The 27,723-nt window shown below is 40.7% G+C and overlaps 1 protein-coding gene across 1 annotated transcript in view; it reads left to right on the forward strand.

The window, feature by feature from the left end:
• Positions 1 to 1,270: 1,270 nt before the first annotated feature.
• The window catches only part of ADCY2 (adenylate cyclase 2), a 203,279-nt gene continuing 176,826 nt past the window's right edge, over positions 1,271 to 27,723 (forward strand). The window contains exons 1-2 of the mRNA XM_068196378.1: positions 1,271 to 1,649; positions 21,451 to 21,648. Of these exons, the coding sequence (XP_068052479.1) occupies positions 1,422 to 1,649; positions 21,451 to 21,648 (426 nt within the window). The 5' untranslated portion in view covers positions 1,271 to 1,421. The remainder of the gene's footprint in view (positions 1,650 to 21,450; positions 21,649 to 27,723) is intronic.

The raw sequence follows: 27,723 nt of genomic DNA on the forward strand, positions 1-27,723 counted from the left end.
CTGTACATGCTATTGGTTTCTCTGCATTGTTACACTCGTGGAGGAGGACCCATCTCTTGTTTTTCTGGGTAGAAAAATCAGTGGCACAGAATTTAGGTGTTAAATATAAATTAGTCCATGCTCCATATAGTTTTGGTCTATATAATCCTAGTTACCTGCCGTCTCTTCCTGATTAATGGACAGCCCTCTATTCTGTCTCATTTATGACAATTTATGACCACTTATGTCTGCTCCAGTTTTTCACCTTTTGTAGTAGCATAGTACTCCCATGTCTCTCTTGTTTCTAACATTACTCCAATCACCAGGAGAGACACCCTTGGGACAGTCAGGCCCATTAGCATCTGTGTTGCTCTGTTCTCTTCCTCTCCTGGGAGCGTTTTGGCAGCCTCTATGAGTTTAAGGATGTGACAAAGCAACAACAGAGGCTGGAGGGTAGAACAGAGAGGGCAGAGACCGACTTAACCTATGGGGAGGCACATTCAGGGAAGCAATGGGCTGGGGATGCAGAACTGCCTGTAAATGCTGTGCATGACAGATACGTAACTTTATTGTGTTAGATGTCCAGCATCTTTCCAGTCTCTGCTTTGGCAGGAATTAAACAAATCCTTCGGAACATGGTAAGCTGAGGAAAAATGTGTCATGCTTCTTTCTAACTTGAATGCTCGTTTTGACAAAAATCGACGTATGATTTCTAAAAAGGGGATTCCGCCTCCGGAAAAGGTACCCAGAGAAACAGTCCTGCAAGAGCCCTCCGCCTGTGGGAGCAATTTCAAAGCAGTCTCCAAATGTCTCTCCCTCCGGAGCTGTGAGATGCTGCCACACACCCTAGGGAAGGCAGCGCCGTCCCCGCGGGAGCCGGGCAGGGCCGGGGCCGCCGGGGGCGGGCCGGGAGCGGCACACGCCGCGCTCTCCGCCCCGCGGCCGCTGTCGGGAGCGGCACCTGCGGCGGCACCGCACCCCTCCGGGCGGCGAGGACTCCCGGCCCCGCAGGCGGAGGCCGGGGCAGGCGGCCCGACCCCCAGGGCATCGCCCGGCTCTGGTGCGGAGGGGCGCGGGCTAGGGGCGGCTTTCACGGACGCCCGCGAAGGCACCTCCCGCTGCCGCCGCCGCCGCCGCCGCCCCGGGGCGCTTACTCTGGGCGGACGCCCGCTGCCCTCCCCGGCGAGGAGGAGCGCGCCTGCCGCCCCCGCCTCCGGGGGAGCCGGGCAAGGCATGTGCGTGCGGGGTGGCGCCTTCCGGAGGCGCACTAAGCCCCGGGCGGGCTGCGCGGCGGCCGCGGCATCCCGGCGCAGCATGCCCATGCCGCCGCCGCGGCTCCTCCTCTCCGCCTCCCGCGCGGGAGCGCGCCCCGCTCCACTCCCCGGCTGCCTCCTGCAGCAGCGGCGGCGGCGGCTCTGAGGGAGTTGCGCGGGCTCTGCCCGATGTGGCAAGAAGCGATGATGATGAGAAGGAGACGCCGCTACCTGCTAGAGCGGGCAGAGCAGGGGGGCGGCGGCTGCGGGGCGAGCGGCGAACAGTCCCGCTCCCGGGACTGGCTCTACGAGTCCTACTACTGCATGAGCCAGCAGCACCCGCTCATCGTCTTCCTGCTCCTCATCGTGATGGGCGCCTGCCTAGCTCTGCTCGCCGTCTTCTTCGCCTCTGGGCTGGTAAGAGACGCCCTCCCGCTCTGGGACCCGCTCCATGCCCGGGTTCCCGGACATCCCCGCTGCCGCCGCCCGGCATCCCCTCTCTGTCGACCCGCTGGCATCGCCGTACGCGGCACTCTCAGCCGAGGCGGACGGGGCGGGACGGGACGGGGCGGCTGAGAGCCGGTGCTGCAGCTCCTGCGGCGGAAAGTTGGTGGCGGGAGGCGCCGAGGTGGCGGCGGGGGCCGGGGAACCCCCGCCCGAACTTTGCTGCCCGATATTTAGAGGCGACGCTGGAGCAGCGGCCGCGCGGCTGATGGAGCGAAAACTGAGTCAACAAGCGCATCGAGTTTAATTCACTTAATTCCTTGGCTCCGCTCTCTTCCAACTCGCGGCTTGGCCGTGGTGGCCTTTGTAGTGGCAGGGTTTTAGTCGCCGCACAAAAATACAGACGGTACCTCTGTCTGAAGGTATCTGAATATTTTAGAGCAAGTAAGCCGGGGCTGTGCCCCTCCTTGTGCTAGCCCCCTCCATCCCCTATGATATAATTTTCTAGCATTTGACCCATTTTCTCAAGAAAGCTTTTGGGACAGCACAGCCTTCGTTTTTAAGGAAGGTGACGTTGTTCGGATGTCTTTTCTGCGTGCTCAGTGTGGGGTTTCCAGGCTTTGGGAAGAAAAATGTGTCACAGCAGCAGGTGACAGTCGGTATCAGTTTATCTCCCCTGAAATGGGTGGCGTTTTGCCCTTGCAAAGGAAAAGCTGCAGAGGGCAGTAAAATTCTTGGTCCTTTACAGAGTTTTCCTGCTGTTGATGATTAGAGGCAGGCTGTTTGCATAACTGTATACTTCTGTAGTAAATGGGAATTTGTGTGGTCTCAGACTATTCCTATCCCTTAAAAAACAAAAAAAAAAGAATCTTTTTTATGGTCTTCTGGAAAGCTGAATGTTTATTGAATAGAGCTAGTTATCTCTAAAGGCAAGGATGAGCAGGTCGGTATAATCTAATGGATTCTCCTAGAGGCACTGCAGCTAGCGTTTGCTTATCCTGCTTTATTGCTTGACCAAACTTTTGTCTTAAAGCCTGCAGAAACTGCCTTCAGGATTAGCTAAGCTTTGAGTCAGTTGGTGGTTTATTTCCTTTTGGTGTTTGTATTAGTTGTATTTTAAGCTTTTTGTTCAACCATTCCTACTAAATAGAAAGCAGTTGTAAAAGTGAGGCCAGTAATGGTGATGCTTCATAATTCAGTTATTTAATGTCCAGAGGTTTAAATTTTGGAGCTCTGTGTGCAAAATACAGGTTTGACCACTTATCTCTTTCTAGTATGTTAATGTGGGTGCTTGTCCATCAGGGCTGAAGGGACTGTTGGAAGGTAGAATTGGATGTCTGTTGGGCAGAGTCAACTGTGGATATGTACACTGTACTTGCCCACAGTCAAGGTGGCAGAATTTGGGCTTGACAGTGTTTAGTACTAAATTTTGTACTTTTCAGTCATGGTATGGTCTGCTGCTTGTTTACAAGTTGCATGTGGTTATTTTGGTAATTTCATCTCTTGAGGTAAATCATTTGCAGTAATGGAGGTGGCATAAAACTGGACTCAGATGGAAGGACTGCTGAAAGTTATGGAAACAAAACTGTGAACTGGCTGAATCTTGCCAGGCGTTACTTCTTCAGAAAGAGTGAATTTAATAGTTCAGTCTGCATTTGGAATTCCAGACATACCGGAAGAGAAAAAAAAGTGCTTTTAAAACTGTTTTCCTGAGCCTTTATCTTCCTGTAGTTAACAACTGGATGGGTGAGTGGAGAAAGAGGTGGGTTTCATCCAAGTTTCCAGTCGACAGATGAAAGTAACTTCAGGCAGAGAGAAAGCTTGCCTATATGGACTTCCAGCCACAGGATGCTGGACAAAATCCTTTGGAACCCTGCCCAGAATTTCACCTAAAAGTGCTTTATTATAGTCTAGTTTGTAGTTGCATTTGTGATTGAAGTATTCCTGAAGGTTTAGATCTGTTTCTCCTGCGTCTGAATGAAGGATACATATTTTATAGATCTGTGGACTTTTAATCATTTTTTGTGCCTGATGATATAAAAGGGACATATGGTTAGGAGTATCTGAGCCACAAAATCTGGTATTAATATCCTTATCTTTCATCTTGCACAACTTGTAAAAGTGTGGTTGTTTTGACAGAAGACCTATTTTTGTAGAGAAGGCCCAGTGGAAGTGAAGTGGGATAGTTTTTTGCAGATCTGTGCTATGCATCTGAAGTTAAGGGAAATATTTCTTAACAGTTTCCTTTAGATTTTTTACAAAGTAGTTAAGATTTCACTGAAAATTACTTAAGCCTATTGTAGAGAAAAAATTCCAAAATGACTCACTATTACACTCAGTTTGGATTTCTTGCTTGTGCTTTATAGAACAGTTTAGAACATGCAACGAAGGATTGGACATTGTTAGGATGGATATTCATGAAGCGTGAAGAATATTCATGTTCTAGGCTGTCTAAAAAAAAAACCTGGAAACCAATGGAAGTGAGAGGACGCTTTCCTTCTATTTTAATGTTTTATTTGGTTGTTAAAATATATCACTGTGGTGTCTGAGTTGCCTTTTTTTGGTGCTTTTTCATGTGGCAAAGTATTCTTAAGTGTTCCCAAACAACTCCAGCCACACAGGGGATGTATTTTACTTACTCAGCTCTTTCAACCTGTCAGAATACAAGCAATAGCCTTCCTGATTTCAGATGAAAAATTTATGAAAGCTGTTGCAAAATTACAGTAAACAAGATTACTTACAAAGTGTGTCTGGAAATCAGATTACTTTTCTTTCAGACAATGTACTGCTATTATTACTGAGAGAGGTTTCTTGGGAGATTTTGCTTTTGTTTCAGAGAACTATTGTGATTTTGACCTTTGGAATTAAGCACTCTATCTCTCCAACACTAGATATAAAACTTGAGTCAGCTTGAACGATGACCATTCACACCTTGTAGTTTTAAATAATGTAGTGATAGTATCAACCTTTGAATTTCCTGTGTCAGAGTATCCTCTGTATTTTTCTACCTGGCATGAACTGCATGCTGGCAAAATGAGATCAGTCATCCATGTTTAGCTGCTGCTTTAATCGATAGAGAGTAAATTATTTTCCCAAACCTGCAAAAGCCTTTCAGGACTTAAAAATGCCAGAGGTCAGATTCATTTTCTCTCTGACTATTGTGTTGTTCTTTCAATGTAATATGTATGAAAAACTCATTATTTGCCGGTCTCTCCCTTTTTAGTACTAAAAGCTTATGACCATTTTTAGTGGTATCTAAAACATTTTTGTCTCTGGCAAGAACATATATCTTATAACTACAGTTTGCAGGAGATTAAAAAAAAGAGCCGTTTTTAAATTCATAGTATAAAATATGAGTGTACCTGAAATATCTGAAATTGTGATTAATTTCTTACATGAATAAACAAAAACTCTGAAGATAGGATGATGCCCAAATTGTACAATTTATTTGAAGGCCATAACTTTCCTTTATCTGTGCTTTTTTCTAGACTTAAAGAGTGCCTAGTCCATAGATAAAGGCTTCAATAAGAACCTACACTTCAGGGATATCAAAATCTTTTAGCACTTGTGTTGTAAGTGGGAGAAGATTTAAACCTGTTGTGATCTTCTTTCTGTTCCTTTTCTGAAAACCTATGGTTCACCAGTCTGCTACCAGATACACGTTTTCTTTCAGGCTGGCCTGTTCCCCTTGCTCAGGACCTGTATGCCTGCTGTGTGATGTTAACATTAGCTGCAGCCCTTATCTCCCTCCCGAATTCTTGCTGCCGCGTGTGACCTTGTAAAAGCTCTTAAGATGTGGTTGCTGGTGTGTAGGCTCTGGTGTGTCAATGCATGTTTCTTGAGGGTGTCCTTGGCCAACCGGAGCATGTGTTTAGCAAAAAGTGCTTCTGCAAGGTGGCATGGTGTTGCCTTCCCTCTTCCAAAGCACTCTGAGATTGTACTGGATCAGCCACCTAAGGACTGTCTGTAGAGCAGAGGTATTAGTTGCCCCCTCAACCACTTCTTTGAAGTTCCTGAAAAGCTCAGGATCGTGCTGGTAGGCTCAGTTTAGATTTGTGAACCTTTTTATGGATTTATAAATTCAAGAAACTAAAGGTTGACTGCACATCTGTTTTACTGACATATCAAAATACCTACTGTAGCAAAAAGGGGAGCAGTCAGTGGTTCTTAAAGAGGGAGTACAATTAACTGGGTAGATGTACCTGCAGCATGGCAGATGTACATTCTGCAGGAGTTGGTTTACTGGCGTCAGACTGACTGAACTTACCATCAGCTGATCCTGCATTGAAGAAGAAGTAGTTGCCTCATTCTGAAGGAGTATGTGAAAACTTTCTGGCTGCCAACCTGACTGGCAGAGAACTGTTTCTGTGCAAGGAGAAGATCAGGAGAGTCCTGTAACCCTCTTGGGGTTTGAACTGAGGTGTGCCATTTCGTCCCTTTAATTGATGTTATTCCTGAAATAAATTCCTTCTGTTTCCGGTAAAAGCTGTACATCAGCCAAGCCCTTCCAGATTTCCATGATCAGAATCTTATCTTGAAATGAAGGGGGAAAAGTCTTCCAGGTCCATGTGGAAAACGTAGTTTTAGCATGTTTCATTTGTTCTCTAAAAGCATCTGATGTGTACCTCTGCTAATGTTCTCATCTCATCTGTTTGCCTCTGAAAAATTCATGCATCCACACCAAAATTCATCCATCCACACACTGACGACATGATTTTGTATCTGTATTCTTGAGATGCTCTGTTATAACCTAATTGCATGGAATAATACAGGCATACTATAAGACCATTTGTACTCTCAATTTTAGGATATCTTTTGAGATCAACTCTGTGTAATTTACAGCTTTTTTTAGTTTAAGAGCACCAACTGTTTTCCCAAAGCCAAAGAATAACCAAGGTCTGAAAACTTTGGAATCCTTGCAGACTGAAAGTAAGCCAAAGCATCTGTTAACAGTGTTTTCAAACTCCGATCTATTCATTCCCCCAAGAAGAAAGCAAAATCACAGCAAAAGTAATGAAGTAAGAAAATCCTCACTAATTGAAGGACAAGCAGAAGTTTTCTGCATGCTTGGTGCTATGGTTGTTGTGCTCAGGTGGTATCCTACCTCTCCTTAAACTCTTTCTGCCATACTGCTGCTACTACCAACATGTGAAGGAATTAAAAATAAACATCAGTGTATTTACAATGCCTTTTCTGTCCACAGTTCCAGTTATAATTGACTGTACAGTTGTGCTTTCAAGTCCCTTATTAAAATGTTCCTTGAGGAAACCCCATGCTTCTAATTCTTTTTTTCTTGTCTCTAGATACCATATAGCAGTATATTCTTCTAGCTATAGTTGCTGGTTACTTGATGCAGTCTTAGGATATTGCTATCCCTGCCAGATGTTCCTTCTGATGTTCTCTGAGAGTGACTTTCTAAAGGCAGTATTATCTCTTTAGTGAGGCAAGAAAGGTTGCTGTATCTTCCTGTATGAAGCAGGAATTGCCTGGCTTTCTGTCTGGTTTCAGCCCTCAGTACTGCATCAGTCTGGGCTGCTACTTCTTTCATTCGCTAATGACACTCGCAGTACATCTGTGGTTACTTTTATTGCTGCTAAGAGCTTGTCTCATTTGCCAGTCTCTAACAAGTCTGGAAACAGAGCCATCAAGTTAATGAGCTGCTGGTGGCAATCACTTTGCATGCCTCTGTTTCATCTTTCGTATTGAAAAACCTAAATTCTGGATAAGAATTGGCTAAAACTATGAGTATGGCAATATTGGAAAAATGCTTAGACTTTAATTGTAATCTTAATAAATTGAAGTTTTATGAATACCTTGGCAATAGAAAACTTATTTAATGCCACAAATTGTGACTCAAAATGGTGGATCCACAGCTGCTAATCATTACTGCAGCTGACAGACATGATAACATTCTGACTAGAGCTGTTGTTTACTGGTGTGCAATGGGAATAAGACAGATGATGGATTGGGCTCTGATTGTCTGCTGTCTTTATCAGCCTCAAGCCAGGTATGTGGATTCACAAATCCTGTTCTGGGAACTTCCTAGTGGATCTGCCATGGACTTGCAAATACCTGTCTGCCTGTCTTCCTTAAATTTTTATAAATTGGTTTCAAGTTCCTTGTTGTGGACAGATACATCCAGCCCATTTGTTGGCTTCTACAAAATGGTGAATATATTTCTTTGAACCTTCAAGGGCTCTTTTAGATTAAGGACCTTAGCCAGAAGTCACGGTCTCTGCGTTTATACTGTGATTAAGAAAACTTCTTGTTATAACAGTAGTGGTCACTGGAGCCTTCCAGGCTGCTCCATTCATGACTCCAAACTGATGGACACTTCACACAAATAGATGTGTTCTGCAAATCTCTTGAGCAGCTGGGTGTGCTGGGGAGCAAAGTGCAGCTGAACACCCATAGTGTTTGATTCTATGCCTACCTCTCCAGTCACAGCAGAGCTGTGATCCCAAATAATTATGTGCTGCCATAGTAGCTTCTGCGTATTTCAAAAAGAATTGAATCAGCTCAAGCCACGTTGATCTGTGATGATGAGAAGATACTAACAGATTAAACTTCTGTTTTGGGGGATCTGGATGCAAAAATAAGTGAATTGGCACAGTTCTGCCCTTTTTTCCCTGACTTTTTTTTTTTCTTTGAGCATCAAACCTGATGAAAAAAACCTAAAACTCAAAATAGCTCAATACATTTTCTTTTCCATGTCTTTTCTTTTTATATCTTGAATAAACAACCTTCAGACACTGACCCTGATTCAGGTGATGCTGAAAATTGAAGGGACTGTTGCACCATCTGTACGGGGGAGTGTGAGGCCATGACTACACTTACTTTCTCAGTTGTCTATTTTACCAAGCTGTACAGAAACATTTTCTTCATCTCTTCTCTAAACAGAACTCTTGGTTTTAGTGTGCATATAGGATATAAAAGCCCCTTGCTGTTTCTGGTGTGACCCTATTCCAGGTTTGTGTCTGGGAGGGTCAGAGGAAATGACCACAAATGATGATGTGTTAGTCTGAACATTTTCTTCTTTCACCATCCGTAGTTCTAGTTTTGAAGGTTTTCTTACCTGGAAGGTGTGCTCCAGAGTGCAGGTAAATGGCTTCTGGTACACCAGAGACCAGCTGGGATGAGAGGTGCTCTAGCCCACCTATCTGTTTCCCAAATAGCTTCTCAGAGCTGCTCAGTAAGGTTTGCAAAAGTAGTTAGAACTTACTTTTTTCCACGTGCCTCCCACAGCTGAACTGTGTGCTGAGGGACCGTTTAAGGACCCTAACTGCTATGGCTGGCACAGGGTATCTGCTCACTGACTGCATAAATGGGATTGCTGTCCTTCAATTCCAGGTAAAATTTCCATATCCCTTTCTCCAATTTGCTAGTACTTTGGTCAGTATGGAAAATCCTAGGAAGACTAGATTTCCCCCAGCTCCTTTTCCAGCAACACTGATTTCAGGCTGAGGACATGGACACGTTACTTCCTCTGAGAGAAGTGTTAGGAAAACAGATGCTCTTTGAACTTAGCTCAGCACCTGCTTGGTAGTGCTCCTGCTCCTATAGAATTGTTTAGGTTGGAAAAGATCCTTAAGGTCCTCAAATCCAGCCATTAATCCATCACTGCCAGGTCCACCATTAAGCCATGTACCTAAGTGGCACATTGACATGTGTTTTAAGTACTTCCAGGAATGGTGACTTCAGCACTTCCCTGGGTAGCTTGTTCACCCTTTTGATGAAGAGATTTTTCCAAATATGCAATCTAAACCTCCCCTGGTGCAATTTGAGGCCATTTTCTCTTTTTCCATATTTTGTTATTAGGTGAAAGAGACCAAGACCCACCTTGCTCTGCCTTTCAGGTAATTGTAGAAAGTATTAAGGTCCCCACTGAACATTTTCTCCAGGCTAGACAACCCTCGTTCCTTCAGCTGCTCCTCATATGTCACTTCAGTTGCTTCATATACCTTGGCAGGTGGGTGGATTCTCTTTCCTTGCTGCAGGTATTGTGATGGTCCTTTGTAGCAGCACAGTGGTCTGAGAACTGTCTAGTCTGGTCAAAACCTAGGAGGACACGGTAGGGGAGCTTGTCTAGACCAGTAGCTTGTCCTGTAAGCTACTGGGATCCATACCCTGCTAACTCATGCCAGATAATGGCCACATACTCTCACTGGGGCTTGTTTTCTGTACCAGTGAGCTCTGACTGATTTATAAAGGGATTTTATAAAGTTGTAATGTGACATCTATTTAACAATAAAATAATTTACCAGATTGGTTTTGTTTTCTTTGATTTTTTTTTAATTTTCTTACCTGTGTTTTAATGAAATAGGGTAACAGCACTTATGAAAAAGCTGTCAACAAAAACAAAAATGCCTGTATTTGCAGAATCTGTATTGCTCTATTTCTTATGATTTAGTCTGAAGTTTTACTCCTGAGATATTATTTGGCAATTATATTTTAAATGTAAGTTAACATGTTTTTATCCTTTTATTTGAAATTTTATCATAATAGAAATAATCGCCATTGCAGAATGTGGTCCTGATCATGGAGTCAAAAATGAAATGAGAAATATCTTAGATTTGAAGTTAGTTGAACTGAGAGAAGCATGAGAGCGTGGACAGTATCCTTAGGGGAGTAAACTTTAAGAACATTGTTGTGATAGTAGTAACGGTGTTTAGTGTGTATTTGCACAACCTTAAGAAACACTTGAAAAGTAATTACAGGATGACAGTAGTGCCTTTAATATTAAAGCTGTTTTTCATGCTACCCTATTATGCCTGTTCATTGAATCTTAGGACTATTCTTGCAAGATGTATTTTTAAAAGACCCATTAGAGAGAGGAGCCTAAGTGTACCTTTTTCTTCCTTAAACAGACCCTTAAAATGAGCAGTTTCCTTATGTGCTGAAGCTCCTGTGCTCCCTGGTTCAAATTTTGTCATTCTTACTTTTAAGTGAGTTGCATCTTGACACTTTTTTGATTACAGCCAGATTCTCAAGTTACTATGTCAGGAGGAAAATGGTGAGGGAAAGCCACCTTTTAGCTTCGATTTAAAAGTGACAGCCAAAATATGTAACTGTCACTATTAAATAGCTCAAAGAGTCAGATGAGTACTTCTGACTTCTGCAAATCTAAACGAGTATTTCAGACTTCCATGAATCTATATGGGTACAAGAAAGGCCCTAATTTCACTTTTAATACATGTTACAGTGCATTTAATCTGAAAAATACATCTTTGAGTCTTGTGAAGTATTTTATTATCCATAATGTTTAGCTGATGGAGCTTTTTCAATGACATGTTTTGAATATATTTAACTAAAAAATATATGTTCTTCCTGAGTGTTCTACTCATTTTATCTTCCATATATTGTGATTTGTATAAATAGTAGTTGCATTTATTGGAAAGTTTCTTTAAAAGTGTTTTTTATCATATAAGGAAGGATTTCGAGAATATCTGAAAAGCAAGCTAAACTGAGTTAATAACCCACCTTTGTTTGAGAGGAAGTCAGAACCAATGCATGTAGAATAAAGTATGCAAGAAAGATATTTTGATCACTATATTTACATTAAAAATTAATAAATGAGGTGAGTAGGTTCTAATTACCTCTGGAGCCTGAAATAATTAGTTTCATCAAAGTACGGATTTTTGCTCACTTTTCTGCTTGCTGTATCCCCCCTCTTCTGAGGGGACACTTCAGGGAGCAGGATGTAATTAACTGTCCTTGCTCTCTGGGATGTGGTTTATCTTCTGTGGCTGCCAGCTACTGCCATTGAGTAGGACAATTTTAGAAGTGCACCCATCTGAGTGTTGTAGCCACTAGTAATTGGGTTTGACCATCCTGGTTTTCTTATGCTGTTACATGTTTTAAAGTAAAGCTTTTGATAATTGCCAGCCTAAGAGAAGGTTGAGATGCTGCTGGATGACCTAAAGGCATGGCAGTCCTGTTCGTCTTCCCAGACACTGTTCATGGGCCCTCTGAACCTAAATACATAGTAGTATGCACTGACAGATTTTATCTGACGTGTGGTTAACCAGAGGAGAGGACACAAATAGATGGAAAATAAACCAAGAGAGGAAAACTGCTGTTATGTCAAATGAGGATGTAAAAAAAAAAACAAACACTCACTGTTCAGGTTGAGTACATGGTGTTTGCACGGGGCATATTTTTGAATATAAAATATATGGGCCCACACATCCTGGTTCTACAAGTTATGTTTTTGGCAGGGATAGGTGTCTGTTCTCTGTTCCATGGCATATGATAGAGTAGGAATGGTCAGGGCTCATGGGGTTCTGGCTACATCTTTGTATGCAGATAGCTGCAGTGGAGGTTGTTCCTGTTGGCCTGAGATGGACATTACCTTTAAACAACAAAAGAGCTGGATTAAAGGTCAGTTGTGCTCACTCCATGCAGAGAAGAGAAACCTTAAAACCAAGTGTTACTCCTTCAGAGTCTAGCCACTGTATTGCAGCTTTGACTATTCTTGAAAACTATCTTTTCTTCCTTGGAATTCATTTGGGAATGGTGATTGAACCAGAATTATGGTGTTCATCATGCATTGAGGTGGCATTGTGATGTTCTCTCTTCTTTATTCTATTTTCCTATGTTCTGCATTTCAGGTTGTTTTTTGACTGCTGGTGAGCACCTAAGTGATGTTTTCATGGGTGTAGCTATGATAAACACCAAATATCTCGAAGTATTAGTAGCCAGCCAAGAGCTTGTTGTCATGTGTATAAAGTTAGGATTGCTCTGAGGTGCATCTCTGCACACACATCTCTGCTGAAGTTCATCTGTGATTTTCTTGCTCTGTAGTGACTCTTACGAGATCCTTTTGTGTTTCTTCATAGCTGACCTCCATCTTTGTAAGATTGCTGTTCAGCCAGACTGTTTATGGATATTTTGAACATATACCCTAGGATTCCTGAGGACTTTGGTACCTTCGTTTTTTTCAATTTTTCCTGGTAGATGCCAGATGTGCTGGTACTTCCCTTTGTCTTTGAGAGAGGTCCCAGGAGAGATGGCATCACATCACATGCCTGTCTTTGGACACTGTGGAACTTTTGGGTGCAGGTTACATGCTACTATGGTCCTAGCTCTTTCTTCTTTGAGTCTTATTGGCCCTTCCTGGTGAATCTTGACTGCTTGTGGTTTGTTTTTATTTTACATTTCATGTTTCTGCTTTTGTCTGTAATGCCTTACACTAATGCTTCAGCTTGAGACAGACTTTCTGATTTATTCCCCCTGCATAGATTATTTTGGAATGAGAATTATCCCACACTGAACACAGTTAAAAAACAAACAACCCAAACACTTTCTGCTACAGTCTGTTCTTCTCTAGTTGTTCTTTTTAATACCTGCATAATCTGTTTGTTTGGAAGTTTCTTAGCAGGCTGCCAACTCCTGATCATGTTTCAAAAAGAATTTACTATTTATTTGTATACTCTTAAAAATAACTTCTCAAGCAAGTTCTTTTCTTGGCCTGCATTATTGAGTCTTTACATTAATTGAGCTTTTATATTAAATCCTTTTTTATCATTGCCTTTCAGGTTGTTGTTTTGTTTTTGTGTTTTGTTTTTTTTTTTGTCCTTTACTGAAGATAAATTTTAGAAGCTTCCTTACTTGGATGTTGAGACATTCTGGTTGTGTTTTGGTCTTTCTCAAGTCATTTAGGGGAATTGATTAGCTGTTGTCCTGTGCCTCTGAGTTTTGTAGTGTCTTCAGGCTACCGACAAAGATTTTAATCTATAAGCTTATAGCTCCCCCTTTCAATTTTAGTGTTTAGGTTTTGTTTTTCATTTGTTTGCTTAACAAGATTTATCATTGTTATAAAGAAGCCCCTCAATAGCAATATTTTTTGGACCAGGTTCTTTCCTTTTCTTGAGATCAGACTGATCTCAATATTGTTTTCTCTTTCTTTGGGTGGGTTTTTTGTCTGTGCACTTGTTTGTTTTGTTTTTCAGCAGTGCATGAGACACAGACTGTGGTCTCAGCTTCCATCTGCTGTTGTGATGCTTAGCAAGTCCATCTGGGAGTCACTAAAGTATCCCTTGATCTGCTGTGTTTTCTTCTTTGACAGCCTTCCTTATCTCTGCGTGATAACCAGTCCTCTAAGTAATTTATTTTTATAAGGCTTTGCTGTTCAGTCTCTTTTTTTTGGCTCATAGCCACTTTATACTATTTGTTAATTCTCTTAGACTGTTAACACAGGCCTTTCTTCAGTCTCTGGTGAACAGTATGTCTTTCAGTCTTTTTATACTTTTTCATTATTCTGCTGATGATTTTTTACACCAAGTTTTCAGTAAGACTATTGTGTAAATAATGCTTCAACAACAGGCATTTTCATTCTTCCATCTAGGTTCCTAGGCTTGTAGAGAAGAGTGTATCCTTTCATATGGTGTCATATTTCTTTGCCAGATTTTAAAAAGAGATTCTGTTCTGCCTTTCCTTTGCTGAAACCTTCTTAGCTGAGTTTAATCAACTTCTATCCTTTCATTTAGTTGAGACTTACTGGTCTCCTTGACATTACTGCTTCTCTTAAACCTTGCACTCTGTTTCTGTAACTATCAATCTATAACATTCAATTTGAATGTTTTCCTATGATGTTGAAAGTACCAGAAAACTCATTCTTATCTTTGTTAAGCTCAGTTGCCTTCTAGAGACAAAATCCCTATTCCCCAAATATCTCGGTTTCTTTGATTTCCCTTTTGAACACATTTTCTTAGCTGCTTATTGAACTTTTACTTGCCAACCACTTGGTGTTTTTTGTTGTTGGTGTGGGCTTTTTTTTTTTTTTTTGGCTTGGTGGGTTTGTTTTTTTTTTGAGGATCATTTCTGGGAATGCTACAACTGTTCTCTGCTTTCTTCACTAGCAGCAAATATTTTATCTCCAGAAGTTTTCTTCCAATTTCTTATATTACTGTTATTTGCACAGCATCCATGGCACCTCCAAAGAGCCTTTCCAAAGCTTCTGTGAGTTCTGATGTTTTTTGCATTGAACAGAGAAGTCTTTGATCTCTGGTATGACTTTGCATTCCTGATAATCATTGCTACGACACTGAAGCAGGCAAGGTTCACTGATAGCTATCAGGCAAACTTGGGAAAATCTGGATACCATCATTTTCTACTGACTAATTGAGAAGATAAATAATATCTATATGTGACTAGACTTACTGAAAAAAAAACCCACTGACCAAAACTGCTTGGCTTGGTAGTCAAGCATGTGTGTGGTTATATGGGTGTTCACAAGACGTGCAGGATTGGCCACTGTATTGTCACTGTTAGTCCCGTGTGCTCACAAGGACATTGCCTGTAATGCCAGAGAACAGTTCCTGTTGGATTGCAGCAGAAGTGCTGCACTGTTGCAAAACTGCACACTTCTCATATGGGAACACATTTACAGCACACATGGTTCATGGCTTTCATGCCTGGGGGAAGGCTTCAGGTGGCCACAATGTCATCTGAAGTGTTTGGATGAAATCTTGCTGCTCCAATTATGTTCCCATGTACTAGTGAATACAGAATGGTGTAGAATGGGGCCATGGATGCAGAACTGCTTCTCATGGTTGCATACACAGCATCATGCAGCAGCTGGGCAGCTGTAATGCCACATGATCCATGTGATGTGCAAATGGCTGGACTGGCATTCATCTAGTGTGGAGTCAGAGATCTCTGTGCACTGACAGCAAGTGTAGACTGCACATCAGACTCATTAATAGACAGAACTGAATTTCTCAAAACAACAGACATCATGAAACAACTGGATTTGGGCCTGATGCTGTTATCATTGATCTGCTAAGCCAGAAAGGGAATGTTGAATCAAAGAGAAAAAAAAAAATTCAGGCATACAGTTGCATAGGGCCTTAGTGAAAATGAAAAGCTTCATTGACACAAAATTCAAGACAGTTTGATTAAAAGATACACGTTGGGTAATTTTCTGCTAATGTCCTTGAATACACTGCACAAAACTCAATAGAAGATTAAAAAAAAAAAAAAAAAAAAAAAAAAAGAAAGCTTCAACCAGGCAGCTAAGCAAGAATAACAAGCAAAGTTTTATATTATGAAAGATAAATGGTGGGCACAAAAGGCAGAGGAGTCTTTCTGAGTTGTGGATCCAAAAAACATGGTGTGGTATTAGAAATAAAATCTGGCCTTAAAGGCACTGCACAGTTTCTGAAGTGGAGATGGACTAATACTAATGGAATTGATGGAAAAGAAACCTTGGACTGCTGGCAGAAACTTTTCAGTTATTGTCCTAAATGATGAAATCCTAGATGAAAGAGTCAGCTACTTGGCCAGGAGCAGGGCACGGCACCTCTTAATAAAATAGAGATTTTTCCAGCTGTCTAGCAGATGGCACACAGTGCAGTCAGCTATAAGCAAATTCACTAAAATATAAAACCACAGGAGAGGGGTCACAAGTAGCCAGAAGAATTTTGCAGATTTTGTACAGAAATATTTTTTGTAATATTTGAGAATTTAATTGCTGTCCAGTTTTACAAAGAGAAGGGAGATTATTTCTTCTGAATATCATTTTCTTGAGTCCCGGAAAAGGTTTTACAGGAAAAATGAGCAGTTTTTGCTGCAGAAACAACTCAACAGATTCTTTCAGTCAGTCCTTTTAAAGGAAGATGTTTGATTGAGAGGTCAGCAAACTAGTAATCCTTGAGCCCTGTAACATTTCTTCTAACACTCAACATTTTTGAAAATAGCTGCATGAAATGGAAGATACTGAAAATTGAATAGATGTATGAAATAAAAAAGTAAATCAGTGTTTGAAGAACATTAATCACTTGGTTTTATGTTTACATTTAGAGTGTGTTTCATTGATCTCAGCAAAAAGGGATTTTAGTAGGAGTTTAATGTAGTAAATGGTTTGAGTTAATTCAAAGTGTGTGATATTTGAGATCCCAGCAGAAGTCCTCTGTATATAGACTACTGTTGAATTCCATTAAACAAAAAGAATAAAGTGTCAAAAGAATGAGTGACCACGTGAAAAGATTTTATGCTAAAACTGGCATTTTGATGCTTGTTTGTTAATTTTTATGGATTATTTCATATGACTATGTTTTTATATATAACACTGAAGTGCTCTTTAGCAGCTTTGCTGTTTAAAATTAAACTGAGGACATGGTATTACTGGGAAAGTACAAGATGTAGACTGAGAGAAAGTTGTGGGTTTTGGAAAGATGATTGAAAGTGACTTCAGATTTTACTGGTGATAAGAAGATTATCACACTTTGGAAGAATTTGTGGGGGTTGAAAAATTTCTAACAGTAGACTTTTTAATTTCTTCAGTAATTAAAAGACAGCAAGACAGAAAACACTCAGGGAGACAAAACTGTCAGGTAAGATCCATCTATTGCAGGCTTAGCCATTATGTTCAAAAGTGTCATGCTGATATTTTAATTCCTTTACTGCTGGTGTATTTTAATTTCTGAGACTAGCAGAAAAAAAAAGCAAAGTGTTTCACTTTTCGCCCCACCTCTTTGGGAACTGGTTAAGGCAACAGAACAGCTAACCTTTAGGATTTTGCCACACCCAACTTGCTAAGCACACTGATAATTGCAAATATTGATCGGGAAGCTGCATGTTCTAAATGTCCTGCCCTTAAAGTTACAGTTCTATAGAGATTTAGTTCCTCTGCAGTAATAGGAAAATATTGTTCAAAGTAGTTTCCAAAATAAACCTCTGCCTTACAGGGCCTGCTTTTCTTGAGCTGACATTAGCACATATTTTAAAGGCAAGATTGTGAAAACCCCCCTGTACACATTGAGGCTTTCTGTAAAGGATACACATTATAATAAAGTTTATTTTCTCATATATTTTTTAAATTGCCTAACGGGTACACTGTTCTGTCTTTAAATTTCAATTTTACTTCAGAATTTGTACAGGGTATGGTGGGATGCAAGCATCTTGTGACAGCAGAAGGATGTTTTCCTGTGTCAGCTCAGGGAGGTCACCTGTGCTCAGGAACTGATACTCTGTAGTCTATTTTGGTTTTTTTTTTTGTTTTTTTTTTTGTTTTTTTTGTTTTTTTTTTCATACATTTAAATCAAAATGTAAATTTGTGTAGTAGGCAACCACAGAAAGAGAGAAAGCAGAAGTAAAATTTTAGATTTAGTGATCAAAATAGTTCAGCTAAGTGTTGAGATCAGTGTATGCAGAAAAAAAGGAAATTGAGTAGCTGTTAATTTGGAGCAAACATTTTGATGGATTGATCTAGTTATAGAATACATATAAATATATGTAGCTGCAATAGCACACGTGTGCTCTAAACAGACACCTAAATACTGTTGATCTGTTATGGAGCCAAATCCTCCCATAAAGTACAGAAGTTTTATTACTTTCTTACCGATGTGGAGAAGCACGCAGTTAAAGTGCATCTGAATTTTCTTGCTAGTATGTTTTTAGCATGATCCTTATCGCTGAAATGCCAATTTTCCATCATTTAAATGTGTGGTTTTCCACGGTCTTGGCTTACTCCAGGAGTTTGTTGTTTCCTATGGTGCTGTGACTTGGGCTGCGTGACAGATGGTGCAAGGAAGTTGATGTTGTCCTGTTGCCTGTGACACCTGTCTCTTATAACAAGAGTTTGGCAGTCCCACCTGGCTGAAGTTAAACGCTTTTGGTGTTAACTGAGCTGACATTGGTTGGGCCACTTACTAAATCAATTAATTGAAACAAGTTCCTGAGATGGGATTGATCAAAAATCACAACATTTAGATATATAAATCATTAGTTTTTCCTACTAGTAGGTGAGTTTTGTATTTTTACTCTTACTGTGCAGCTCTGTACTCTTGCAGACATTTAGCCCTATGCCTAAATTTAAGGCCGTAATTTTGTTTTCAGTGTGACTACCCAAGAGCTTGAAAGCCTTTGTGTGTGTATTTGATATTTGGAAGCTTAGTGTTTGCATTTCAGGGTTAGCATCACCACTTAAAATTTCCTGACACTTCTTTTGCTTACACCGTGATTGTCAATGTTGCAATAAAAATTGCTTAAATGTATGACTTGATAAATTTAAAAAGGATTAAAAAATAAGAGGAGTTGAAAGATGACCTGACTTTTCCCAGGGAGAGCAGGTTATATTGTGGCATTTCCCTTGGTTTCAGCCTGCCAGTGTGGTGGGTGCTCCTGAGCTGGAGCTGGGAGCAGCTGGGTGCCACAGTCTGCAGTGCACACGCAGGCAAGGCTGCAAGGAAAATGAAGAAATGGGAACAGCAAAGGGGGCCAGATTTTTACAGCAAGTGTCTCTAGATATCAAGCTCTAAAATTTACTAGATCAGGGTAAAAAACCCAAATAAAAAAAAACCCACTCACTGATGATTTTTTTTGTGTGTAAATGTTTGTAAATTTACAAATTTATTTGTAAATTTTTAGTTTTGATTTAATCAAAGCAAATCATTTATACATAAGAAGGGAAAAAAAGTCATATTAAGATACTTTTAAGAAAAATGTTATGTATTTAAGTTGAAAACCCATCAATAAACAAGATTTAACAGGGCACTAAGGAAGCAACTACAAATAAGGGAAAAAGAAATGTTACTTTGTGCTTAGATGTCTTACAAATCATCAAATAAGTACTTTCAAATTCTCTTGAAGATTTCACCATGAAAAATGAATCTGAGGCTTTTCTGCATGAAGTCTGTGGTTACTGTTGCAGCAGTAGCATTTGGAGCCTGCTTTTGGGGAATCCTTGTTTCTGCAAATGAGGCTGTTAGAATTCATAACAGCTGGGGAATGACTAAAGATCCTGTGACTGTGCTTTGATGTAGTGCTGTTGTATTTCAACCAGGCATACTTTTGAGCATGTACAGCAATAGAAAATCAAATATTTATTTTTTTTTAATGCACCCATCATTAGACCATTTAAAGATGTTAGCGTAGTAGCTTTCAAGTAAGCTCTGTATATAAATTTAAATCTTGAATATTCTGAATCTTACTTCACATTATATTCTAGTCCTTGTTCTGGGCGTTGCTTGTACATTTCAAAGTAAGCAGTTGCTAGGAGAAAATGTATATATGTAATCTAGAGTCTGTACTTCCAGATAAATACTTTAAGCTGAATCTAAGCATGTAGTACCTTTAAACTGTCACTGTCAAAAAGGCTTTTATAGAGCTATGGACATTTTGTGAGGCATTTTGACAGCTGCATTGTTCAGGGTGATTTACAGTTTTCTCAACTTGCTTCAAATAATATTAAATCATAGAGTGCTTTGGGTTAGAAGGGACCTTATAGATCACCTAGTGCCAACCCTCCTGCCATGGGCAGGCACACCTACTAAAAAAGGCTGCTCACAGCCCCACCCAACCTGTCCTGTATCACTTGGAGAAAGGAATTATCATCAGTGCATTCCAGGAACCGCCTGGATTGCTCATGCCCTGCTTTGTTGCCCCTTCAACAGGCACTGGGGTGGCTGAAGCTCCTCATGAGGACCAGGACTTGTGAACACGAGGCTGTTCCTGTCTGTCTATAGAGGGCCTCATCTTCTCCAGTCTTCCTGGTTGGAGAACCTGTAGCAGGCCCCCACTGTAATGTTGCCTGTCTCTGCTCTCCCTTTAACCCAACCTCTAAGCCCTCAGCTCCTCATCCATCGCCCGGCAGGGGATGCTCCGTGCATTCTTACTGGTCATTGACATAGAGAGAAACCCTCCTTCCTTGTGTCCCCTCTCCTCTCCTTCCTGAAGAGCTAGTATCCTTCCATTCCAACACTCCCGTCGTAGGAGCCATCCCACCACATCTGTCTGACGAGGTCCTAGGTGCACATCTCTTTTTTACTGCCCATGCCCCCAAAGCCAACATACTGGCTAGAGTGGCTGGAATTTCTTTCCCTGCTGACTTGCAATCCCCTTTCAGACTCAGAGCATCTCTTTCTGGTATTGGCATCAAACTTGTAGAAGTGGAATGGATTGAAGTTCTGTTTTCCCTAGGAACTTATCTTTTGTAAAGATCGGTGAAAAAACTACTTGCATTCCAGAGTGCGTTACCATCACCCTCTGCAATCCATCTTGGTATTGCTCAGACTGTTCCTGGCTGTGCCACTGGTGCCCTTGTGAGACTGCAGCAGTGGGCAGTAGTGGCCTCTGTGAGGCTTGGGAGTCTCTTGGTGACATCCCTGCTATGAGCCCCCCAGAAGCAGCACAGCTCTCAGGACTGTGTCAGACGCAGACCTCTGTACCTCTCTCAGTAGGGTCCCTGCTGCTGTCACCATCACGTTCTTGTGGTTGCCTTGGCTGTTACAGAGCAGATGGGGCTGCCTGGCTCAGCTCCAGCACCTCTCCTGATGGGATTGGTCTTTTCAGTCTGCAGAGCAGAGAAGAGGTTCTGCAGGGGCATGCCAGGAGTCAGGGGAAGTTTCTTTCTCCTGTAGATTCAGGCAAGCTCTTGCAAGCTTCCGTTCTGCATTTTGCCCCTCTCTGTTCTGTGTGTGCCAGCAGTGGAGTTGTTGGATGGTTGGCCATGGGCTGGGGGCCCACTGCAGACTGAGCTTGGAGCCGGCTTGCCAGCTCAGCCCCCATCGTGCTGCACACACTTCTCACAGCCTGCTACAACCCAGAGTAGTAAAAGAAGTGTTGTGCTATTGTGGTTAGTGGTTACAAGGCTGATTGTCTACATTACAGTTTCTTGCCATGAAAGAAATCCTATTTTGAATTTAACTCACTTTGGAAATCCAGTCTTGTCTTTCTGCCATCTCCACATACAATAAGTTTAGAGTATGTTATTGATGTCTGATGTTTAAGTATATTTGTTTTTAACTTCCTTTTCATTTTTCTCTGTTTTCAGGAAGTTGAAGACCACGTGGCATTTTTAATAACTGTTCCAACAGCCCTAGCAATTTTTTTTGCTATATTTATCCTTGTCTGCGTAGAACCTGTATTTAAGAAGCTGCTTCGTATATTTTCTCTGGTGGTCTGGGTATGTCTTGTTGCCATGGGATATCTTTTTATGTGTTTTGGAGGAATCATCTGTCCCTGGGACCAGGTAAGACTGTCATTATTACTAATTTTACTTCCATTGGGTACATTTCCAAGAGCCATTCTGTACAAAAGCATTCATGTTCATTTTTGTGGGACATCTCACAAAATGTTTTTGTGACTAAGTGGTTGCATGCTGAGACTCCCTCTATCTGTTTTATAAATACCAGAGATGAGCATACTTAAAATACATTAGGAAATATTAGAATGACTTTGCTGTTATATTTTTAAGCTCCTTTAATCATGAATTCTTGATTCCAATCACCAGCTTCTTAGTAGAGTGAATATTTGATTCTAGTGACCAGTTAACATGGCAGAAATGCTAGTTTTGTTCAACACTGTTTATTGCTATCTTGCTCAGTTTAAAATGTTTGAGGTCTCACTGTAGGCTTTTTGTGGTCTACAAGGTGTTCTCTAGCAATGCATGAGAAAAAGGACTGGGAGTCTCCTTACTTGTCTAGAAAAATGGTCGAGTAGAGAAGAAGTGAAGTACCCTTAACATTTTTTAAATTTTATAATGAAGAAAAAGCAAAATATAATTGCAGCCTAATAGCAGCACTTTTGAAACATCAATAAATGATGTGCAATATCCAGCGCTGCGGCTGATCGATTCTTTTGAGTTCTGTCACATTATTTTCTTATCTCCAAACTGCTCTACATGGGAATATGGCTCATATAGTATTTTTATAACTCTTCAAAGGATGGAAAAAGTCTTTTAAACATATAAATATGTCTTCAGAAGATTTCATGCTGATTCTATGAGTTTAACCTTTAAATTGTATTACTCTCTCCAGAATGCACTCTAGGTCCTTGGAACAGACTTGGAATAAATTCTCAGACTTTTTATTCAGATCTTGCAAAGACTTGAGCAAATACTGAACTTTAGGTAGTTCCTTTAAACTCTTAAATATAAATTTTTAATATTATTGGTGCTTTTTGGTAATAATTTTGGAGCCCTTTTCATTTGTGGGTGTCTTTATATTTTCATTTTCTTGGAAGGTTCTGGGATTTATTATCTAAGAAACCTCTTACCTGGTTTGGGGTTTTTTTAGGTTTTATGTCTTTTCAATAGTTTAAACTACCAAACCAGCTCACACTTGCATGTAATAAAAAACATCAGAACATGAACTACTTTTCTTTAGATATGGATTTCACCCTGGGAGTGCTTCTGTCTTTGTGATATCTCACATAGGTAATTCACAAGGTCTTACTTTTTTCATTTGTTTTAATTGGCATTTGTGTCATGTCATGCTAGAATATTTCAGACTTTCAATCTTAGATGCAAATATTTAGTTAGTCATATTATTTATTCATTGTAAATGATACTAAATTTAGTTTTGGTATTTGAAAGCTAGGATAAGGATTTTCAAAAGCACATGGACTGAAAGAGATCTAAGAGGGATATTGATGTCTCAGGCCTAGAGTTGTGTTTAGCCTGTGATGATTTGTCCTGCCTTGCTTTCCTCTTAGGAAAAATGTAGGCATTCCCACAGCATGCAAGGGATGAGTCTGGCTCTACAGAGGAAGGACTGTAGAGCTCTGGGAAATGGCATTGTCTTCCTGTAGGTTGCCAGGACACAACTCCGCTGCTACTCAGTCTTCTCTTTGCTTTGCATGCAAGAGTTGCTTGGAGAAAAGGATATTTGGGACGGAACTGCTTCTCTTGCTCTGCCAACAGAAGCCAGCTCTGGGCAGCTGCCTTGCCAAGTGATTTGCGGGCTCCAGCTGAGAGCGGGCAGGGCTTTTCCAGAATGCAGATGTCCTTGGCATCTGATGGGAGAGGGGCTGTGCTAGAGTAGCCCCTGGCCACTGCTGAGAGTCCAAGGTTGTGTGTGTCTCCTTGTAGTGAAATCCTTCACTTCCCCAGACCTGCTTTTTTTTTTTTTTTTTTTTTTTTCTCCTTTGAATAGCAGTGCAGTTTTTTGGACTGCTTTTGTAGGAGTACTCTTCCCTAGTGTCAGTTAAGAGTAAACTGTGGAAATATGGGAATCTTTCTGGGAATTTGACGCCTTACACAAAAGACTAACTGAAGGTTTGATGTTTTCAAACATTTGAAAAAGAGCTGTGAGCAGTAAAATACTGCCTTGTATTCCTTTGATGAAAGTGTTTTGTTTGCTCTGCACTGAGAATATATAGGTCCATAACTGGTGTTATCTATGTGAAACCAAATTGGAAAAATCCTTCCTCATTGATCATTGACAGGTTCTTTGTCGAAATTTTACATTTTGTGAACCTTTAAACAGTTTTACTTGGCATATTGAAGTGGTTTTGTGATTCCTTTATGCTTTTTATGAAAGAAAGGAGACATGATATAAAATTTAAACTAGTTAGGTTTCAAATATATTTCTGTCAACATTAACTAATTAGAAAATGATGAAAATGAAAGAGTCAGTTCATGCACAGTTACTTACTAAACAAGTGCTTTATTTTAATTTACTTAATGTTTATATATATTTACTTTAATTTAATTTCCTTCAAATTACAGCCTAACTTCTCTTCTGGTCCAGGAGAGTTTAAAAATGTCATAACTTTCATGTCCCCTGAATCTTAACCTTTTTAAGAATATGGCATTTCTTAATTGTACCAGTAACTATTGAAAGATAGATTTTCTTCATACGACAGTTACTAGAAAGAGCGTGTTATTGTGCCATTTGTGGACAGCCCTTTGACTGACACCCCTGTATCTTTAAATTTTGGCTTAATGATTTTCTTGTGCCTTTTGGCTGTTTGCAACTGCTCAATGTAGTTTTTCTCTGTTGTCTTAAAAAAACCTGAGGTGTGAACTTTCACAAATCTTGTTTACAATAAAAATACCATTTGAGAGAGATTATTTTAATTAGGAACTCAATATATATTTAATGCAGAGCAGTTCTTCCTTAGCCTGCAGGCACATAGCTCAGATAATCCACAATTAGTAGAGGGATGGAAATGAAGTGGTTGATCAGGGCCATCGTTTTGGGTTTTTTTTATTAGAAACGTGTAGGCTGATGTGAAATAAGTGCAATTAGTAATTGGTTTCAGCTATCTTTTTGCTGTCCCTGCCCACTGATAGCACACTGTCCTAACAGTCTCCATTTCCTTGACTCTTCTTTGGTTGCAGGTACAGCTTTGGAGAAAACTCTTATCAGGTGGGTATCTGGCTGCTGTTTGAAGGGGAGGGACAGTGTTGCTGTGGACAGTTACTTTGTCCCTTGTGCCAATCTGCCAGCTCCATGCTGGCTCCGTAATTGACTGCTGAGCCTGATCCAAAGGCTGTCACTGGACTGCCTGGGCATCATCCCTAACCCATCTGGGAGAGCAGCCAGCATATTTGCATCATCAGCGTTAGTAGCTAACTTACCTCTTTAGTTAGTCCAAGCTCCCTTACTCCTCTGTGTCAACAATGAAGAATGGTGAGTGCGCTCAGAGGGAGATGGAGTGTGCCTTAGGGAGACAGTGGGTCACTTAACAGGAAAAAAATTGAAACGGTGGCAAAAGTCTTTGGTACCTGACAATTTTTTTAAAGAAGTGTGGCAGCCCTCCTTTATTGGTGTCAGCCTGTCCCCCTGATTTCTTAGGATTTTCTAAAACCTTCTGAGTTTACATTCTTGTAGAAAACTTTCTCACGCAACTTTCTGTAAACAACCTATTGTTTTGCATTCTTTCATAGAGGCGGAGAAATTTGATGTACTGATAGTTTGTCCAGTGTCATTGGAGAGGTGGCACGTCCACCCTCCAATCCACTGGCACCTTTTGAGAACTATAAATGATTGAAGTCAGAGAAATAAATTAGTCTCTTCATTGTGACCATAGCTGTGGTGCGTTGTTTTTCCTTGTGTCCTCTGGCGACACCAGGCCAAGTTTTTGTGGTATCGGAGCCCCTGGTTTTCCTTGGTGGCTTGGGAAACTTGGATCTTGACCTTCATGTGCTACAGTTTGCATGAGCCAGGAGGGAGACTGGGCTGCCTGCTAGGAGTCATGAGACACCTGGGTTGGTAGGAAATAAGTAGAGCAAAGGCAGTCATGCTGAGGCTCAGAGAAAGCCACTGCCTGCTGGCAACTTTCTTCCAAGTCTAAGATGTGAGCAGTAATATGTGAGGATGTTTTCAGTAAGGGAAGAGCCAAGGGTGATGCTTGCTCAGCAAGGTCTGTGAGGAAATCTGTGGATGGTGTGTTGGTGGAGGGCCAGTGATGCAAGGCCGGCAAGCTGAGGAAGGAGTGATGGATTGATTTTATTGTGTTAGAACTCTTACTTACTATAGTATGAAGCACCTTTCCTTCCAAAATGTAAATCCAGTACCTGTCTGTAGAGTTTCCTGCCAGGGAATGAATTTAAATTAGTTTTCTCTTGTTTTGCTGACTGTGTAGTTATTGCACAACAGTTGCCTTTCTGTGTCACCCTCTGACATGTCTAATACTTCCTCAGCCTTTTATACGGGACGTAGGTAAATATGACATAGCACATTGATATCAATGGGTAAAAAGAGCTCTTAAAGCAAGCAGTGGATGATATAAAAAAAGAGTAATTATGCAGCATTATACTAGTCTAATGAATTCTATCATTGCAGGATTCTGGTATTCAATTCTATTTAATCATAAATATGTTTGCACAGTGCAGACACCAGATGTGTTCCTCCTTCTCTGTATTCAGTTACAGCACAGAAATTACTTCGAGCAGAATTTGACACTTACGGTTTTAAAAAAAACTCCAGAGTGATGTGCTTAGAATATATATTTGATTATTTTAGCCTAAATTCTGCTTTTTGAGCTGAATTTAAAGTACTTCTTTGTTTTCTTTTAATCTGTTGATATAGAATGGTTTGATTTGGGCCTTGGAGCAGTCCTGGCTTAAGAAGTGTGGGCAAAATTTTATGCCCTAGTATTTATAATAATCTTTTGTTTTTATACTGTCTTAGCACCTGGGGATACCTGTTGTGTGCTGAGGGGTGAGGGCCTGCAGAAAATTTCTGTGGTTGTGGTAGTCAGCTCCTGTATTAGGCAGTTTGGTAAACAGTGGGTCTGCAGAAAGGGGAGACTTGTCTTTGTGTGAATTACTTTGGGTCTGATTTCCACACCTTGCCGTATCTAAAGCCAGCCCTGCCCTAAACTATCAATAACATGATTTGTGGTTAAGCAGTATAAAACAAAATATATTGTTAGATATTTGAGGAAAGCAAGGTGAGTGTCAGTGAAGTCCCTGCAGCACAGGAAAGTGAGGATGCATTGATGCTATATCACTTGTTCAGGATCTGGAGTGTGGGGAGACTTACTTTTTTTAAAGTTCAAGTTTAATCAGACTCTCAGGAAAGAGTATCCTGAGCAAGGAACCAAAACTTGTAGGAGCATGCTTCAGTACCTTGTAGGTGAATATTCACCTGAAAAAGGACATGAAGAAAACCAGAAGGGTTGTATAAAAGGGAAAGATACTGCCAAGCAGATGATTCTGTGCTTTAGGAATAGGTGTGGTAGAAAAGCAAGACCCCCTCAATCCACCAGAATATGCCATATTTTCAGTCATAATACTGGAAAGAAAACAAATATTTTTAATCTTAATACTTTTTAAATTATACATAAAGTCACAGGCTTTATAGCAAGGCATTTAAGTGGTTTTATCAAGGCTGGTATGGTTATATCTGTATAGAAGACAGGAAAAGATGAACTATTAGACACACCTGCCAGTTAATAAAATCAGTAATACAGTAGATTAATATAATATAATAGTGTGCAAACCCCTGAAATACCGGTTGACATAACCAGTGTGCCATTGTTAACCTTTGCTATGTCCTGGCAGTGCATTATGAGAGCAGTTAGTGAAGAAAAACTGACATCTGTTTTAAATAGGGAATGTATATTTGAAAGAAAAAAAAAAAAGTTCCAAACAGGAGACTAGAAGCCCTGCTAAAGGAGATGACCATTATTAAGGTAACTGTACATGTCGGTGAGAGGAGATGGCAGGTAGTGTGACTTTAGAGGGTGTCAAGCAGGAGGAAGATTTCTGGCTGGATTTTTCAGACAGCTCTCTGGAGAATGTTTCCCTTTATTAGTGCTTTTTACTTGTGAAGGGGTGACTGAATGTCACTGCTATAATGAAATTTATTGATGA

Source organism: Anomalospiza imberbis, chromosome 1 (genome assembly GCF_031753505.1).
Source record: "Anomalospiza imberbis isolate Cuckoo-Finch-1a 21T00152 chromosome 1, ASM3175350v1, whole genome shotgun sequence".
Lineage (NCBI taxonomy): Eukaryota > Metazoa > Chordata > Aves > Passeriformes > Viduidae > Anomalospiza > Anomalospiza imberbis.